At 40.8% G+C, this 17,872-nt stretch overlaps 1 protein-coding gene across 9 annotated transcripts in view; it reads left to right on the plus strand.

The window, feature by feature from the left end:
- The window catches only part of CCDC171 (coiled-coil domain containing 171), a 166,720-nt gene that overhangs the window by 6,418 nt on the left and 142,430 nt on the right, over positions 1-17,872 (plus strand). For 8 of the 9 annotated variants that reach the window (XM_054054469.1, XM_054054471.1, XM_054054470.1 and 5 more), the window contains exons 4-6: positions 1,380-1,554; positions 3,764-3,945; positions 12,932-13,078. In XM_054054469.1, coding sequence (XP_053910444.1) covers positions 1,380-1,554; positions 3,764-3,945; positions 12,932-13,078 — 504 coding nt within the window. Of the gene's footprint in view, positions 1-1,379; positions 1,555-3,763; positions 3,946-12,931; positions 13,079-17,872 lie in introns of those variants that run through there. The other variant, XM_054054474.1, reaches the window with a different exon arrangement.

Below are 17,872 nucleotides of genomic sequence, written 5' to 3' on the forward strand. Positions count from 1 at the left end.
AGCAAACTAGTGTTGAGACAAAGTAGTAATAAGAAAATAATTAATCTTTTCTTTAGCTTGAATATCAGCTTTCATGCTGGTATATGTAAGCCAGGATGGGCACTGAGTACAGCAGTAGTGGTAATTGGGCTTGGATTTGTTGCTAGTAGGAACACGTCCTGGGCGTGCTAGTGCTGATGCCAATCTGACAGCTGGTGTCCTGTTTTACACTGTGCTGATGCAAAAATATTACTATTGCTATGGATAACAGTTCTGCTCTTAGTGGTTTGCTAGGGACAGTGCTCATTCATCTGTTTTGGCTAAGCCCAGCCGGTAAACTGAGTTTGCTGTCCAATATCCATTTATTATTGGGGTGTGTACCCTAATGAAGACTCCTGCTTCTCCCACAAGGACTCGCTGCAGCTTATTTGTTGTTTTCCCATTACCCCATCAATGTCGGATGGTTTTATAAAAAGGATCCCTGGAATTAATCTGGATTTAAAAAAAGCAAACCACCTCTTACACTGAGAATTTGAAAGCTGAGTGTGCACAAGGGTCTGCACCATTTTGCTGTTGTGGTCAAATTCAGGTTGCATTTTAGGTAGATAAATCACTTGAGACACCAGGTTTTTTTTTTTTCCCTATCCATTTACTGTATATTAACAGATCATGAAAATGCTCAAGTTACCTACACAAGATATTTATTATTGAAGTGAAGGGGCTTCTTTGCAGATGTTCTGAAGAAATACATATTTTACTTTCCGCTTTTTTGTGTGGAATGGCTTAAACTTGATTTTCTGGACCCAGTTTTTGGAAGCAATGACTGAGCTGTGTTTCTTAATCTAAATAATATTGCTTCTTGAAGCATTTTTCCATTCCTAGTTTGTTATCTGTTAAATTTAATAGCATTCTTTTTGACTAATGAATGTTGTTGGACTGAATTTTATGTTAATACATATACTTGGGAGTTATTAAATGTCTGATAGTCTAACATCCCAACATGACTGTTGTAAGTATTGAAAGTTACCAGAAAATTGCCAGTGGAATATGTCTCTGTTGCTGCAGTTTTTTCTTTGAGGTGCAAGGAAGATGACAGTATTATGACTTTAATTTTCTTCAGGTACTGTATTTTTGGAAAAGTTTAGAAATATGTTTAAGGTGCATGAAATTTTTCTGGCAATAGGATCATTTTGCATAAAAAAAAAAAACGCAAAAGGACTTAAAGTCCACATAAATATGCATTTGCAAGACTTATTTCAAATTCAAGCGGAATAAGAAGGCAGCTGTGAATGCAATTCAAAATATCTTCAAAAAATATTCTATATGTCTATTTCTGTAATGTGTTGTGTTTTTTCAAAGGAGCATTGTTGCTAGTTTTCTGAAACAAATTAATTTTCTAGCTGTCCAACTGTGAATGCCAGATAGTCAAATTACGATTGGAAGTTGAGAAAGGAGAGGCTGTTCGACAAAGTCTGGAGTATGAATTGGTAATTGCCAGAAAAGATGCTCGTCTGAAAATATGTGCTGCAGAAGAGCAGTTAAGTGGTGCAAAAACCAAACTTGTGGAACTGCAGGGTAAGTTTCAAGAAAGCAAACACAGAACAAAGGCTAAGTCAGTTTTATGGCAGGGAGTCAAATGAGAAGCAGTGACTTAATTAGATTTTCTAGTTATTGCTGTTTTTGTTGGATCTCTCTTATCCATCTGCTTTTGTAAACTCCTAAGAGTTTACTGAACTCTTGTTGTCTCTTGTGCGAATTAAAACTAACCTGCTAAACCTATGAATGTATTTTCCTCTTGCCCCTTACCATCTGTTGTTCTCTCTTTCACTGCTGTCCTTGTACCGAATTGTAGTCATGGTGGCTGTCTCCTTATCCTGATTACCACTATATGCAGCAATTCTTTGTTTTCCATTTCAGAGGAGGAAAAGAAAAAAATTCAGTTCATGTTCATTTATTTGCACTGTTTCAAACATCATTTTTTCAGAAGTTCTCATAATGCTGCTATGTTCTTTTTTCTTTTCAAAGGTTTCAAGCTTTTAATTGCTCATGTCTGATTTCTGTTAATCATCCCTGTTTGTCTTTTTGTAGGAAATGGAACATGTATATTTTAATAGTAGGTAGAAGGAAAGCTTTTTACCTAGACATTTTTTCCCTACTAGTTTTATACTCCAAAACCTCAGATTTCCTTGATCCTTCTCAACAGGGAGAAATATTTCTCGTTCTTACTTGTAAGTGAGGTACATTTTTAATTACCTAAGTAAGTGTAGAATTTTTTTAATGTGGTACAGGAGATACATTTGGGAGTTTGCTGAACCTTTGATGTTCCATGAAGAGTTTAGATCAGTCCTTCAGGGACTTTTGTCCCCCTTCAGGGGATTTTGTCCTTCCAAGAATGGAAGGAGACATGGAAACTTGCAAATACTGAAAATAGCAGGTGTTTTTAAGATAATTGGAAAGCTAAGCTTTTCTCCTCTTTGGAGAACACGCACACACACAAATCTTATGGATTGCAAACTGGAAAAAGGCATTTTTTCCCCCTTTGGAAATTCTCCTGTGATTTCAAGCTGAACACTTGAAGTGCTAGGTTCTCACTTAGAGGAAGGCTATGTTTCTTTCTGTGCATGTTCATTTTAATGCTAGTTTGCTTGCCTGTTTAGACGTAAGTAGTATGCATGTATTTTAAAGTACTTTACATCTCATTTTGTGATTTACTTTATGATTTAGAAAACTCATTGGCTGCTGTTACCATTCACAGCTGGCAGCTGTTGCTGGTAGGCGTGGGTCTGCAGGAGGAAAGGGGTCTGGGTCTGCCTGGAGCAGGTCCTGTCCATGACAGGCAGACTCGCCCACCACCACGTGCCAAACAGAGTGCATGGTGTGTCTGCCAAAATGTGTTTCAGAAAGGGTTGATAAATGCCAAGAGGAAGGGAAAAAGATGAGGAAAAAATGAAACAGAAGGAGAGACAGAACTGAGCAGCAAACTGGGCAGGGGCTGGGTCAAAGTAGCGATCACCCATGCAGGCATCAAGATGAGGACCTCGAAAGGGACTGTGGCTGATAGAGGAACCACAGCACAGTGATCCCAGTGTGCTGTGCTGCCTGTCACCTACCTGAAGGGACTGGGCTAACATGCAGTGGGGGTATTGGAGAGCAAAAAGAGGGTGGGAGAAGTTAGCACAGGCAAGGGATGTTTTCCTAAATGACTGTGTGTGCATTCTAAGATTTTGCAGAAGAATATATACACTGTTCCCTTATCTTACGAAGTTTGCTGGTCTGAAGATTTAAGCCTTTTGAGCCTCAGTAAATTTCCTTGATACAGCTAAGCCTTTGCTCGCTAACCCAACCTACCGTATGTTTTCCTGTAGTCGCTTTCATGGGGCAGGTGCCTGTCTTTACTGTCGCTTGGAGCTTAGCTCAGAGCTAATTGATGCAGAGTAATATCTATATCAAATAGACTTTTGGAAAAACGCTGGCCAAATGTTCTAAAAATCTGAAATTAAGTCCTCCATCCCATAGAAACCTCAACTTGAAAGAGTTATCTCAAGTTTTTATTCTTTTCCAAGAGGAGAAGGGTTTTAATTTATAGAAGTCTAAGGCATTCCTATCTCCTTGTGTGAAGGGTGCTACTGGAACAAAAAACTTGATTCTTTGTAGTGAAGGTGATGCTTTCTGGTGCTGGAAGTGTTAAATGATCCAATGTTCCATAGGATGTCGTAATACGTAGAAGAACTAATGATCATGCTTTGCAGTGCTACCTGTCTTTCTCTTTTTCTCTTAACAAAAGTGTTGAATGAAGAACTTCTGCAGAAAGTGGCAGAGACTGAGAAAACACATCATATTGCTCAGCAGAAGTGGAAAGAACAACAGCAAAGACTTGCAAGTGAGAAGGATGATATCCGTAGAACTTACAACAGTGAATATGAATTGTTCCTTAAGGAAAGGACCAAACTAGAAAGTGTTTTGAAGGTATGATGTATTCGTAGTTGGAAAGTTACATGAGATGAAGACTGGAACTTTTTTGGTGCGAAGTGTGTGGTGGGTTGCAGTTTTTCTGGTCTAGGGAACAAAATCTCCTGAATAACTAAATATTGCAGAATATTTCTGAAGAATATAGCTTTATAATAGTGCAGTTACTGTGTCACAGTCTTTTTTGCTTTGATGGTATGCGTTATGACTGATTTTCTTGGCAAACACCTAAACCAAGTTACCAGTGCACAGTTGTAGTTAAGATGCATGTGCACAGACGTGCAAAGCTGAGTTAGTAAAATCGGGGACACCCAACACCTAGCTTCTGACTCCATTTTGCTCTTAGCCACCAAAGTCGGACATCTAATAGCTTGTGAAGATCAAATTAGTGTGTATAATACAGGACCTATGCAGTCTCAGTAATAATGGGATAATGGGTTTTCAGGTGTGCATTGTACATTATTCACTCCATGGCACATACAAAAAATAACCATTGTTGGAAACACAGTGGCTTGGTTAGAAAAAAGTAATTTAATCCTAAGAGATGGACTTAACTGTTTTACACTGTAAGGCTTATTCTTCAGATAATTCCTTTAATTGTGTTTAAGGAAAAAAAGTAGTTTTGAGTTATGCTGGTATGCATAAATCCCTTAGATATGAAATATCTAAAAAGTAATGACAGTATGAACTTTTCTATACTTTTTTTGTACAGTCAAGCTCTTTAAAACTCATATTTCAAGGAAATGTAGTAGTGTGGCATGGACAGGCAGAGTTAACATACTCAAATTTTACTGTTCTACAGGGACACAAGGAATTACACAACTACAATTGAATAATTTTAATTTTTTAATAGACTATTGAATTACCTTATATTTTAGCTATGTAATAATAGCATCTGAGGAAAACCAAGAATGTATTCAGCTGTAGTTATCCCTTGTGCTTTTCAAAAGTGTAATGCAGAGGCTTTGTAAAATCTGATAGCCATTTTCTCTTGTAGGATGTATGCAGGGAACAGATTACTCCGGAGAGATTCACTCTCTTTTATTCAGTCAAACACTTTTTTTATTTTTATATTCCTATTTTTTTGTATAGCTCCCTGTAAGGTATGGCAGACTTGTCTCAGTTCGTCTGGGCATTGGTTAAGCAGTAGAAAATTAGCCCTGCTTTTTTTTTCCGCCCAGTCAGCTCCAGGCCTGAAACAGTGCCAAACAGTCTTCACACTGGCAACTTGATAGCCAGGTTCTGACAGCAGACCTACCTGTTATATTATGTTTTGTTGGTATGAGTCAGCTTCTGTATGGCACCTGTAGGAGCAACTCTTAAAAAAACAGGGCAGAGAGAATCCCTTAATTACATATATTCTAAAAGTACTGTGTACTGACTCCTCAGCTGTTTGTTTAAAGGCAAGATTTAGATAGAGAGGTGTAATAATGAGGCCTAAAGTAGAAACCAGGTAGTGTGTGGGTATGTGGTGTTTCTGTGCATATGAGCTGCAGAAGAAGTTATGCTCTGTTGTTACTGTAATGACCAACAGCCCCGATGGCGGAAAAGGATCAGACTGAACTGGATTTTCTCTAAATGAAGGACAAAAAGGAAGTTCCTTCCTCTTCCCTCTCCCCATTAATTTTGTGTGTATGTTGAACAGTGCTTTGAAGGAACAATTAGGAGAAGCATAGAGGAATAGTTTGGGAAAAAAAAAAAAGAAAAGGGAAAGCCAACAGAAGAGAAGGTTTCTGACAAAAACATGAGTTGATTGACAGATGACACCCTAATGTCCCTCTCAAACTAACAGAAATGTGATTCAGTTTTCATTCAAAGTTGGTGCTTCAAAGAGTAACGTTATGTATAGGCTATCAATAAATACAGTTTTCTTCTTTAAGTTGCCAGGTAAACAGACTAGCAGTGGAGCTTTAGCTCTGAGTTATGGCTAACAGAAGGCTGAGTTAGGTTGAGGAGGCTTTGGAATAGACTTGTCTTCTGCTCTATATAGTGTTTTGTAGGAACCACAATCAGTTAGTTTAATATTGTATACAAAGAGCAATATTGGAGAGGTATAGTCTCTCAGGTGATGCTTGGCCTCAGATCAAAAGGATTGGTGGATTTCTTGGGACATTTCTTTCTCTGTGAATGGATGTATATTCGGATGTAAAGGGGATCTGCAGAGGCAGGTGTTTGGTTGGTAAATGTGTTAAAGCTAAAAGATTGTTCATGTCTAAGGCAAACGTGATTCACTATTAGGTGTAAAGTTCTGCCCTGCTTACAATAGTAAAAACATTGTTTTCCTACTTTGCTTTTGTAGCTGTTCCCCTGCCCATAGCCCTAATTACAAGTTCTACGTATATAATAAAAAAGTTATAAAATTGCAGCGAATAAAAAATAGATAAATAGATTTTAAATATGGACATGACTGACTTGGTTGTTGCTTGAAAGCTTAATTTGATTTAAACTTGGAAGATAAATATCAGAACTATCTACGTTTATGTTACGACTTCAAATGTGTTTCAGTCTTTCGTCTAATGTATTTACATATCTGCTTTAAATACTTCATAGTTATTCTAAGTTATGAAATGAAAGCTGGAATAAACTGGATTTAATCTTAGTCTATGTACATAGAAATGAGATTGCATGCACATATGCAAATCCTTTCGTAAAAGTTGCACTTGATGAACTGTAATTCTGAACTTGGCTATGAAAATGCTGAGGTAGGCATAGAAATGAAGTCAGCACAACCTGTTGAAATGTATTTTTAAGGTATGGAGGGAAAGTAACTCTACTTTCTAGCAGGTTTTTAGTGTGCTTTATTGAGTGTGCTTAGCATGCCATCCAATCATAATAAATAGTGTTGGAGTTAATAGTAAGTGCAATAGCACCACCTTGTGGTTAGTCAGAATATAATATTCTGAAGCAGAAACATGCAGTTTTCCTTAGACTGCTTGTGAAATCATGTTGTTTATACACACTTTAAAAAAAAAAAATCAGCCATTTCTTTCATAAGGAGATCTATGTAGTAAGTGTGCATATGACATACAGGTATATGTATATACATACATATCTTTTTTTTTACATGAGAAATTATGTTTCTTTTTGAACCTTCTAAGTGCAGTTGCGTGCTGGGATAGTCTTGTACAGTTTCATACAGAGTCTAGAAAGTTTGGAGACTTCTTTAAGCTTTTGAAATCCTACAACTCCTGTTGACTTCTATAACATGCTTGATGTATTCCTGTCAGATTTAGTCTGATTAATGTTAATTACGTATCCAGTATAAAATGTTTTTAAGTCTTGATGTAGTATTTTGCAGCAAACTATGTATTGCCTATTTCATGCAGGCTTTTCGCACCTTGCATTTGTTAAATGTGTGGAAGACGTATCTGAAAAGATAAATACCTATATCTTTCCAGTGTAGAGAGAGTGGGAATAATTGTATGTTTCTATAAAAATGGTTAAAAATGTTTTTTGGTATGCTCATAGGAAGAAACCTGTCCATTGGCTTGATATTACAGACTAAGTTACAGGATTAGCTTAAATTTAGTCCATATCCTAGTGTACTAGTTTTGCAGTACTTTAGTTTACTGGGTTTCCCATTTTTATTTCTTCACAGATGTTTCACATGCATGCTCCTTGTTATTTTTTCAGAGGATGCCCCAAAATCATGCTGTAGTGCCTGCTCATGAAAGAGAGAAAATAAACTCAATTATTTTAATTTACTAATAGGAAACACTTAGCACTTGAGAAGAGTTGTGATTACCTTATTGTGTTTGAGTGGCCAAAACTTTCTACCTTCAGCCTGGAGGAACTTCTAAAAACTGTTTTCCAAACTTCGTGAAAGACCCATATTTCTTTGATCTTCATGTATAAACATGGTTCGGTCAGACTTAAATCTTCCGAAGAATTGTTCTGTATGAATAATTAATTTTCTCCTCCTTTTCCTGTCTGCTCTGCAGATGCCTATGATTAGTAATTTCTAGGAACAAAATTATGTGATGTAAGGGTAATTGCAGAATTTGCAGACCAACTGGTTTATTTTCTCAAAATATCTCTTGCCATTATATTGAATAGGAGTAAATGAACAGGAGGACTTACTGTAATCTTTCTGTGTTTTGCACAGAAAGTCGTTTTAGCAAATTGGGTCTCAAAAGGTCCTTCAACTAAATCACTGGATTTATAGCTTGTTTCTGATGCTAGTTACAGGAAAGCTTGTTCCTGTCCACAAGACAGAAGCTATTCTTTCTGAGACTTCTGGGATCTCCAGCTTAAGTATGTGCTAGACTACTGGGGGTTCATTATTTGGCTCCTTTCTGCCAAGCCTGGTGTGGTGTGAATGTGGATTTTATAACAGTGACTCCTCAGACCTGCTGAGTCCGGTAGTATTAGTACTTATCCGAGACTGTAGCTTGGTTCAACTTCTGAGTGCAGAAATTGAAGCGGGGAAGAACTTGTTTGTCTCATTCTACTGATAACTTAATGTTTGTGTACATAATTTTTGCAAGTAATTCAGTTTCTAGTCAGAAGAAAGGCTTTCTCGGAATAACAGAAGTGAAGATTATTTAGTCTATTCTATACTCTTTCTAAAAATGTCTGATTTGATTTCTAGTTCTAACAATCAAAATCAGAACAAAATAGAACTTTTGTCCCTGTGTATCATTTCATCAAATGCACTTAACTCTTTCCATCTCCATCCTTGCCATTGAGCTGGGAGAGAGAAGAGATTAGGAGAACAGCCTTGTACTCTTTAGAGAGTAAGATTTCCTGTGAGGAATCGAGTCTGATTTCAATATTGCTGCAGAAAGCTGTGTTCACAGTGATTTTTGAACCAATACATTTTACCTGTGAAGGTCTACTGTTGGGTGAATCATAGAATCATTGAATGGTTTGAGTTGAAAGGGACCTTAAAGAACATCCAGTTCCAACCCTCATACCATGGGCACGGACACGTCCCACTAGATCAGGCTGATCCCTCATCCAGCCTGACCCTGAACACCCCCAGGGACAGGGCATTCACTAATTCCCTGGGCAACCTGTGCCAGTGCCTCACCACACTCATCATGAAGAATTTCCTCCTTATGTCTACTCTAAATCTTCCCCTCTCCAATTTATCGCCATTCTCCCTTGTCCTATCACTACAAGCTTCTAAACAGTCTCTCCCCAGCTTTCTTGTAGCCCCCGTCAGGTACTGGAAAGTCACGGTAAGGTCTCCTCGGAGCCTTCTCTTCTCCAGGCTGAAGAACCCCAACTCTCTCACCCTGTCCTCGTATGAGAAGTGCTCCAGCCCTGTGATCCTCTTCATGACCCTCCTCTGGACCTGTTCCAACAGTTCTATATCCTTCTTATGTTGAGATTTCCAGAACTGGACACAGTACTCCAGATGAGGTCTCACAGGAGTGGAATAGAGGGGCAGAATCACCTCCTTCGACCTGCTGGCCACGCTTCTTTTGGTACAGCCCAGGGTACTGTTGGCCTTCTCGGCTGCGAGTGCACATTGCCGGCTCGTGTTGATCTCATCAATGAGCACCCGAAGTCCTCCTCAGGGCTGCTCTCAGTCATATCGTGGAATCATAGAATAGTTAGGGTTGGAAGGGACCTTTAAGATCATCTGGTTACACCCCTCCTTCCTCATGTCTAGTCTAAATCTGCCCCTCTCCAGTTTATATCTGTTCCCCCGGTCCTATCACCACAAGCCTTTTATGAATAGCCCCTCTCCAGCTTTCCTGTAGGCCCCCTTCAGGTACTGGAAGGTTGCTACAAGATCTTCTCTGAGCCTTCTCTTCTCCAGGCTGGATAAACCCGACTTGTTCATCTCTCATCCTGTATTGAAACTGCGGATTGCCCTGACCCAGGTAGGACGTTGCACTTGGCCTTGAATATCATGAGATTCTCACAGGCGCACTTCTCCAGCTTCTCTGGTCCCTCTGGATGACATCCTGTCCTTCCTGTGTGGCAACTGCACCACTCAGCTTGGTGTCATCTGCAGACTGGCTGAGGGTGCACTGAATCTCACTGTCTGTATCGTTGCTGAAGATATTAAACAGCACTGGTCCCAGTACAGATCATGAGGGACACCTCTTGTCACGGATCTTCATCTGGACATTGAGCCGTTGACCACTACTGTCTGAGTATGACCAACCAACCAATTCCTTATTGACTGAACAGTCTGCCCATCAAATCCAGATCTCTCCAATTTAGAGAGAAGGATGTTGTGGGGGACTGCATCAAAAGGCTTTACAGAAGTCCAGATAGTTCACATCCGTTGGTTTGCCTGTGTCCGCTGCTGTGGTTACCCCATCATAGAAAGCCACTGAGTTGGTCATACAGGACCCCTGGTAAAGCCACACTGGCTGCCATTAATGACCTCCCTATACTCCATTTGCTTTAGCGTGTCTTCTAGGAGGATCTGTTCCATGATCTTCCGAGGCACAGAGGTGAGGCTGATGGGTTGGTAGTTCCCAGGGTCACCTTTTCTACCCTTTTTAAAAATGGGCACAATGTTGCCCTTTATCATCAGGGACTCATCCTGATCGCCATGACTTTTCAAATATCATGGAGAGTGGCTTGGCAACCAGGTCAGCCAGTTCCCTCCTGATCCTTCTCTACAGTGAGAGGGGCTTTACTCCACTGATCCTCTTCTTGTTGTCCCTTGACCCAGGAGGGGTGAGGAGAGCAGTTGTCCCTGAGGACTGAGGCAAAGTTTTTGAGTGCCTCAGCCTTACCCTCATCTGTTGATATGAGGTCACTATCTCCATTCATCAGGGGGGATACGCTTTCTTTAACCTTCCCTTTCTGATTTATATACCTGTAGAAGCCCTCCTTGTTAGTCTTCACTTCTCTTGCCAAGTTCAGCTACAGCTGCACCTTGGCCTTCCTCACCCCATCCCTACACAACCAGGTGACATCCGTAGACTCTTCCCAGGTTCCCAGTCCCTGCTTGCACTGCCTGTGCAGTTACCTTGACTCAGCGACACTGGTCTCTTCTCTTACGTGCCTGATTTTCCACATCTTGGGAGTGAGGACTCTTGCACTTTATGGAAAGCATCCTTAAATATTTGCCCACTCTGTTCTGCTCCCTTGTCCCTGAGGACTGTTTCCCAGGGGATCCTACTGACTCAGTCCTTGAAGAGCTGGCATTTTGCTTTCTTGAACTGTAGGGCCCTGATTTTACTCCTCGCCTGTCCTGTGTTCCTCAGGATCTTGAACTCCAGCAACATGTGATTGCTGTAGACCATTCTGCCTCTAATCTTGACGTCACTGGTGAGTTCACTTGTATTGGTGATCATCAGATCCAGTATTGCATCTCCTTGGGGTGGAGTGTCCATTAGCTGGGTTAAGAAATTATCTTCGTTGCACTCTAGGAGTCTCCTGTATTGCCTACAGCTTGCCATGCTACTTTTACAGCATATGTCAGGGTGGCTGAAGTCCCCCAGTAGGATGAGAGCTTGTGGGTGTGAAGCCTCCTGTAGCAGACGGAAGAAGGCTTCATCAGTAGGCTCCCCTTGATAAGGTGGCCTGTAATAGACACCAACCACTAGGTTCCTTCTGGTGCCTCGGTCTTTTATTCTGACCCACAAGCTTTCAACCTGTTTGTGGCTGCTCTTCAAAGACAGCTCTTCACACTCTAACCCTTTCCTGACACAGAGGGCAACACCTCCACCCCTCCTTCCCAGTCTGTCCCTTCTGAACAGCCTGTAGCCTTTGATAGCCACACTCCAGTCATGGGATTCGTCCCACAAAGCTTCTGTAATGGCGACTAAATCATAGCTTTCCAGTAGCATGGTAGCTTCCAGCCCCTTTTGTTTGTTGCCCAAGCTTCATGCTTTCGTATAGAGTCACTTCAACTGGGCTGTTGGCCACATTGCCTTCTTGGTGGAACACCTCTTATTTGATTTAAGGTGTTCTGTATTAATATAAGAGGGGTGTTGTTCTGATCTTAGGTCTTCCTGTGATGTAGAAGAGTCATCACATGCATTTACCCCGGTCGGTCTTCCATAGCTAGAGCCTTGTATATGTTGTGCAGAGGCACCTGGTGAGGTGTAGGCAAGGAGGAAGTTCGTTTTGTGCCCCGTTGGTGGAGTTGCTTCCATTTGCTACATCCCTTTAAGTCTCTGCCTACATCCCGTTGTGGGGAGGATACCAGAACCCTTTGATCAAGGGCCTTTTCTGGTGTCGGTCTCTGTTCCAGTGTCAGGGAGCTCAGGGTGTGGTTCCATGAGTCTATTTCTTGCTCAGGCTCCCTGCTGCTCCTTAGCCTGTCTACTTGCTCTCACAGCTCTCTTCTTCTGCTTCCTCTCTTCCTCTCTACCTCCTCTCACCAGGCTGAGATGTTCCAGCCTCTCACACTTTACACGGCTGTTGCCCCTGCTGCCCTGTTTCCAGTGCAGCCTGGTGGCACTCTCTGCAGACTGGGACCTGGATGGTTGTGTGTTTTCCTAGGAGGTAGGTCTGGGCTGATGCTTCCCTTCTGGCAGGTGCAGAGGATGCAGCCTCCTGCCTGGTGGACACCGTGGCTGGGGTTCCTCTCACTGACTGAACTTGCTTCCTGAAAGTGGAGACTGCACCCTCCCTGCATGAACTGCTTTCACAAACTGCTGAGCACACCCTTCTGATGCAGCCTGCCAGTGTGTGTGCACTCCTGTTTGCAGTACTCCGGTTGCTGCACTCCTAGGGGGCTGTTTAAATCTCTGATGGCTGCTTCCAGGACCTCACCCTTGGCTCACCCACCATGTGGCAGCTGCTGCAACCCAGGGTCAGGAGCTGCCTGCCCCTCACTCCCTGCTGGGGGGTTCTGTGCTCCACAGAGCACATTTTCTGCCTAGGTCTAGTGCCTGGCTGCAGCACTTACCATGTTTGCTGCCCTATCTCACTGATTGAATTGGTTCTGTTGATATGTGCTGACATGTTAGATTTTGATACTGTATTCTAATGCAGTCTCCATTGAACTCTTTGCTGTAATACTACATCTTAGTAAAAGTATCTCTTAATGCTTATTTTTTTCTAGGAGCAGAATAATGCACTGCAAAACATGCACAAGAAAATGAAAGATGTGCAGGTGGAACACAGTGGCTGTACTGACCTGCTGAGGAGCCAGGCTAATGAACTTGAAAACAGCTCTAGACGAGAGGAGCGACTCAAAAAAGAACTTGAAGTAAGGCTTTTTGACTTTTTGCTATTAGTCTCAACAAGTACTGACACTTTGAGCAATTTCATTTTTGAGGCATGAAACCTCCTAGTTAGGCTGAATTCTACCTACTGGATTAACAAAATGTTGAACATCTGTTTCGCTTAACAGGCAAATGCCACTTATGTTGTATGCCTGGTTTGAAACTGGTATTTGAATAGCAGATGGGAAAAGATCTATATAAGCATGAAAGCAAGGCTAACTTTATTTTAGGAAATCTGTGTGTTTTTCCTGGCCTCTTAGTTTGTCTATCTTCCTATCTTTTTGGCATAAGCACAGATTTTGAGAATTAGTGAATTTGCAATGGAGAATCTACAGATGTTGTGCTAGGCAGAGAACAATCCACTGGAACATCACAGTGATGTTATGGCACCCTCTTCCTATTCAGATTTAAATGCTATGGGTAGTTTTAGTTTGACTGTCTGGTGAGTGACACCCTTTACTGAGAAGTCTCAAGTTAATATCTCGTGAATGTGCTCCTCTGACTAAACTGGCAGTTCTCTCCTAAGTTTCAGCATTTTGTTTGTCCACTAATAGGTGTTGTAGTAACTATGTTATCCGTTATGTGCAGTCTGGACTACAACTTTCTCGGTAGCTTGTTTATCACTGCAGAAAAGTGTAGTGACCAGATGATACTTTATCCTGTAAGTTTTCTACCAAAGGCATCTTTACGTACTTTTTTCAATGAATTTTAAAGAATTGGCACTTGCAGGATACTGGGAACCAGTAAAGGAATGTGTCATACAGTTTTCAGCTGTGTTTGTTCTCTTATTTTTCTCCCAAAGGCAAACAAAGTGTTTAAAGCATTGATTGCGAGGTAGGTAGAGCCCTACTTTAAAGATGAAGTACAAAAGAAAATTCCTACAGGGAAGATCAAAGCTCATCAACTGAAAACACTGACTTATTGACAGCAAGCTAGACTTTTGTGCCCTCAAAGAGAACTATGAGAAATCTACTGTCAGGTGTTGTGAGCTGCACGTGTTGGCCAAGACAGAATTATCTTCAGTTTGAAAGTGCTGTGTTCTGTGAAGTTCCAACAGCCATTTCTAAAAGACAAGAGGTTTTGCTTCGAAGTACTTGAACAAGGGTTTTTTTTGTGACGTCATGGCTTTTATTAACATAGGAATCATGAGCTGAAAGGTGGAGGAGCAATGCAGCAAATTATTTATCTTTTTAAATATTTTGATTGAGTCTACTCGCCACCTGTAAACATGGAAAGGGAGCACTTGGTTCCTTGAAAATGTGTAACTGCTGTGCCCTGAAGATGGTTTTATCAGGGAATACTACCTATTAACCACAGTCAGTTGAGATACTTTCATTGCTGCTTAATTTTTATTAAATTCTTTTAACTTACTGTATCCTTCAATAATGTTGGGAGAAAACAACGTATTCGGACTACAGGAAAATCAGTCTTTTGGTACTTGTAAGTATAGCTGTTTGACAAGCTGAGAGAGTTGGGGTTGTTCAGCCTGGAGAAGAGAAGACTCTACGGAGACCTTATAGTGACCTTCCAGTACCTGAAGGGGGCTACGAGAAAGCTGGGAAGGGACTTTTTACGAGGACAGGCAGTGACAGGACTAGGGGGAGGGGCTTTACATTGGAACAGGAAGGATTTAGATTAGACATTAGGAAGAAATTTTTCACAATGAGGGTGGTAAGACACTGGAACAGGTTGCCAAGAGAAGTTGTGGATGCCCCATCCCTGGAAGTGTTCAAGGCCAGGTTGGATGGGGCCTTGGGCAGCCTGATCTGCTGGGAGATGTGCCAGCCCATGGCATGGGGATTGGAACTGGATGATCTTTAAGGTCCCTTCCAACCAAAACCATTCTATGAATAAGCAGTGATTGAGAGAAGTATGTGATGGAGCCTCTTACATTCAAGAGTTTAAGCAAATTAGCTCAAGATCCAGTGAATTAAAGAAAAGGTTTAAGTTAGACTACGCACTTACTTTAGTCATCTTGCATCTCACTTTACCATGTCAAAAGAAATTGCATGCGAGTGTCTGAAAGAGCCTACAATAATAACCATTTTGGAGTTCACAAAGCTGCTCCTTTACTATCCTCTGCTGGCCATGAGGGAGAAATCTGTGACAAAGTGATGTACCTTGGCATGGACATGGAGCCCTTCTGAAGTGGGATGCATACTCTACCAGAAAAAATTAGATGGAGAAATTTATCATGGTTCTACTTCTTCAGCCTAAGATTCTGTAGTCAAACAAATTCATGATATATTTGTATTGAACTCATCAAGATACTACTATTTATGCTAATCAGTTTCCTGGAACCAGTGTCTTTTATTTAAGCCTTTAGCTCCATTGCTCTGGAAAGTTGAATTCTTGGGAAACACGGGGTGATTTGTATATAAAAATAGCATGTCTTATGGTGTGTCTAGCTGCCAAAAAGCTGGGTGGGAAAGCTGTTTGGCGAACAGTGGAAGAAAGGGGGGGAATGTGGAATTTACCATGAGCAACGGAATTATTAGTTCATAAATTTCAAACTCTTTGTCGTGTTCACAGAAATGTAGTGATTTTCTATTGTTTGTTTTATGTGTTTGAGGCTGCCAACTCTTACTAAGCTGGAGCCTAAGGTCTCTCAAAGTTTTAAAGCCTTTCTCATGTGGCCTGAAAAATGTCCCATAACTCAGTCTATTTTATTTCTGAGGCTGAGTATATTGTCATATTTCTGAGACTGGGCTGCTACTTAAAGACCATTACTTTAGCTCTCACGTTGCCCTTCCTTCTCCCATGCCTCTAAGTATATTGACCTTTTCATGTAATGCTAAATGTGTCGTTTTGTATTAGTTTGATAATTTTGCTATGATGGGAAGACTGCGAAGAATGCTTGAGTGGTGCTCCATCTCTGTATTTGCAGAAGGTGTATGCGGTAGTATGTATATGTACATGCAGCAGCTTGAGGCTGGGCATGTATTAAATTTCTTACTGCATCTAAGTCAGTGAAACATGAAATTTAGGTTCCAGCTAAAAACAAAACAAATCTCCCCCCACACCGACCAACCTACTTCTTTTTTTTTTCCCCCCTTCTTTGTTGTTATTCATTTCACTATGAACTCCAGTGTTAGGTAAGTTACAGTTCTCATAAGAAAGACTTAAAAACCCCTCTCAAGCAGTGTGAGAGAGGACATTCCTCAGCCAGTTAACAGTGCTACTGGTTAAACTTTAAGCTACTTTTTGACTTAAATGACTACATACTTCTTTATGGCTTACACATACTTAATCCTCTGTTTTCTGGTGTCTCCACAATGCACAGCTGGTGTCTCCACAACACACAAGTGGTATCTAGGAATTCTAGCTACTGCCACTGTCTTGTATTACCTCTAAGCACTGCAGTTTTTATGATAGTATCTCTGTGGTGGTTCCGAAGTTCGTGTTTCTACTGGCATAATGGACTTTCTATCAGAGAGGAGCTTCTTGTTCATCTACTAAAGTCCACTTTGAAGGCTTTTCACTCTCACCTTGCTATTAGACTGAAGTTGTTTGAATACTGTCTTAAGTAGACCTCACCAGGAGATAGTTACATGTCACAACTGTAATCATTTTTGTGTGTATGTACAAAATAATAGTGTCAGTTCATGTACTGTTGCAGGGTTTACCAGCTACTAAGTGTGAGAACTGGAGGGGACATCTTTTTACCCTCAAAGTACTGTAGAAAGGGAGAGAAGTTCAAATGGATTCTCCACCTCAATTCAGTTGCAGAATGGAATGGACCTGGACCTTATCCAAAGACAACCAATGTAAATCAGATTGGCAGTCCTAGCTCTTTTCACTTCTTTTAAACCTAAAGCCAAGTGTACAGCTTATTGTGTAGCCCGTACCGTGCCAGTGTAGTTATTTATCCAATGTTGTGCTCGTTAAGTATGGCTCCTCTGTCAATAAGACTTGGTACTCTAGGCCTCATATACAGGAAATGCTTATAGTGGGGGCTGACCACACTGTCAAGCTGAAAGACCGTTTAATTCAGTGGTTAAGTAACTTTTACTAAAAGATTGTTTATTATCTGGACAGGAGGTGGCTCCACCTTACCGTGTTGAAGAGGCATCAGCATTTCTAACACTAGGTGGAAGTGGTCAGCACACATCCCAAAGATGTGTTAAAACCTGATTTAAGTTATGAGTCATAGGGAAATGCATTTAAGTAGAAAGAACAAAGATCTTAATCTGAATATGGAAGCACACAAATAGAGTGCATTCGTGATGATCAGCTACAAGGTACATGTATGTCCTCTTCACTTAAAACTTTACGTTGGCTGAGTGTTTTGTGTTGGACCTCAGCAGTGGGGAAATATAAGTATCACGACAATCTCTTAGTAAAATGAGACTGGAAAATTGTGTAGAAGTGGTCTAAATAGAAGCAGAGAAAAGGAAAATTACTTTTATTACTGTATATAAACTTAGTGAATGTTGTAAATATACTTTTCTCTCTTTACTATTGTGTCCAGTGTTGCTTATCTGAATGAGTATTTTGATGTAAATGCAAATGACAGACAGGACATTTTTGTGGCTGTGGCATAGCACAAACATAGGATACTGAATTACTCTTTCTGTACAGAGTGCCCTAGTATTCATGAATATTGCTCTACTTAGAACAAGCGTGAGGGGTTGAGAAATGTGGAAGCCAGAGAGGCCACTTTAGAAGACGGTATTGCAAACTGTTAGCATGCAGAAAATGTCTACTAGAAATCACATTAGCATTGACATGCAACAGGACACGGGAAAAAGGGGCTGAACCTTAGCGAGGTAGAGTAA

This window comes from Cuculus canorus, chromosome Z (genome assembly GCF_017976375.1).
Source record: "Cuculus canorus isolate bCucCan1 chromosome Z, bCucCan1.pri, whole genome shotgun sequence".
Classification (NCBI taxonomy): Eukaryota; Metazoa; Chordata; class Aves; order Cuculiformes; family Cuculidae; genus Cuculus; species Cuculus canorus.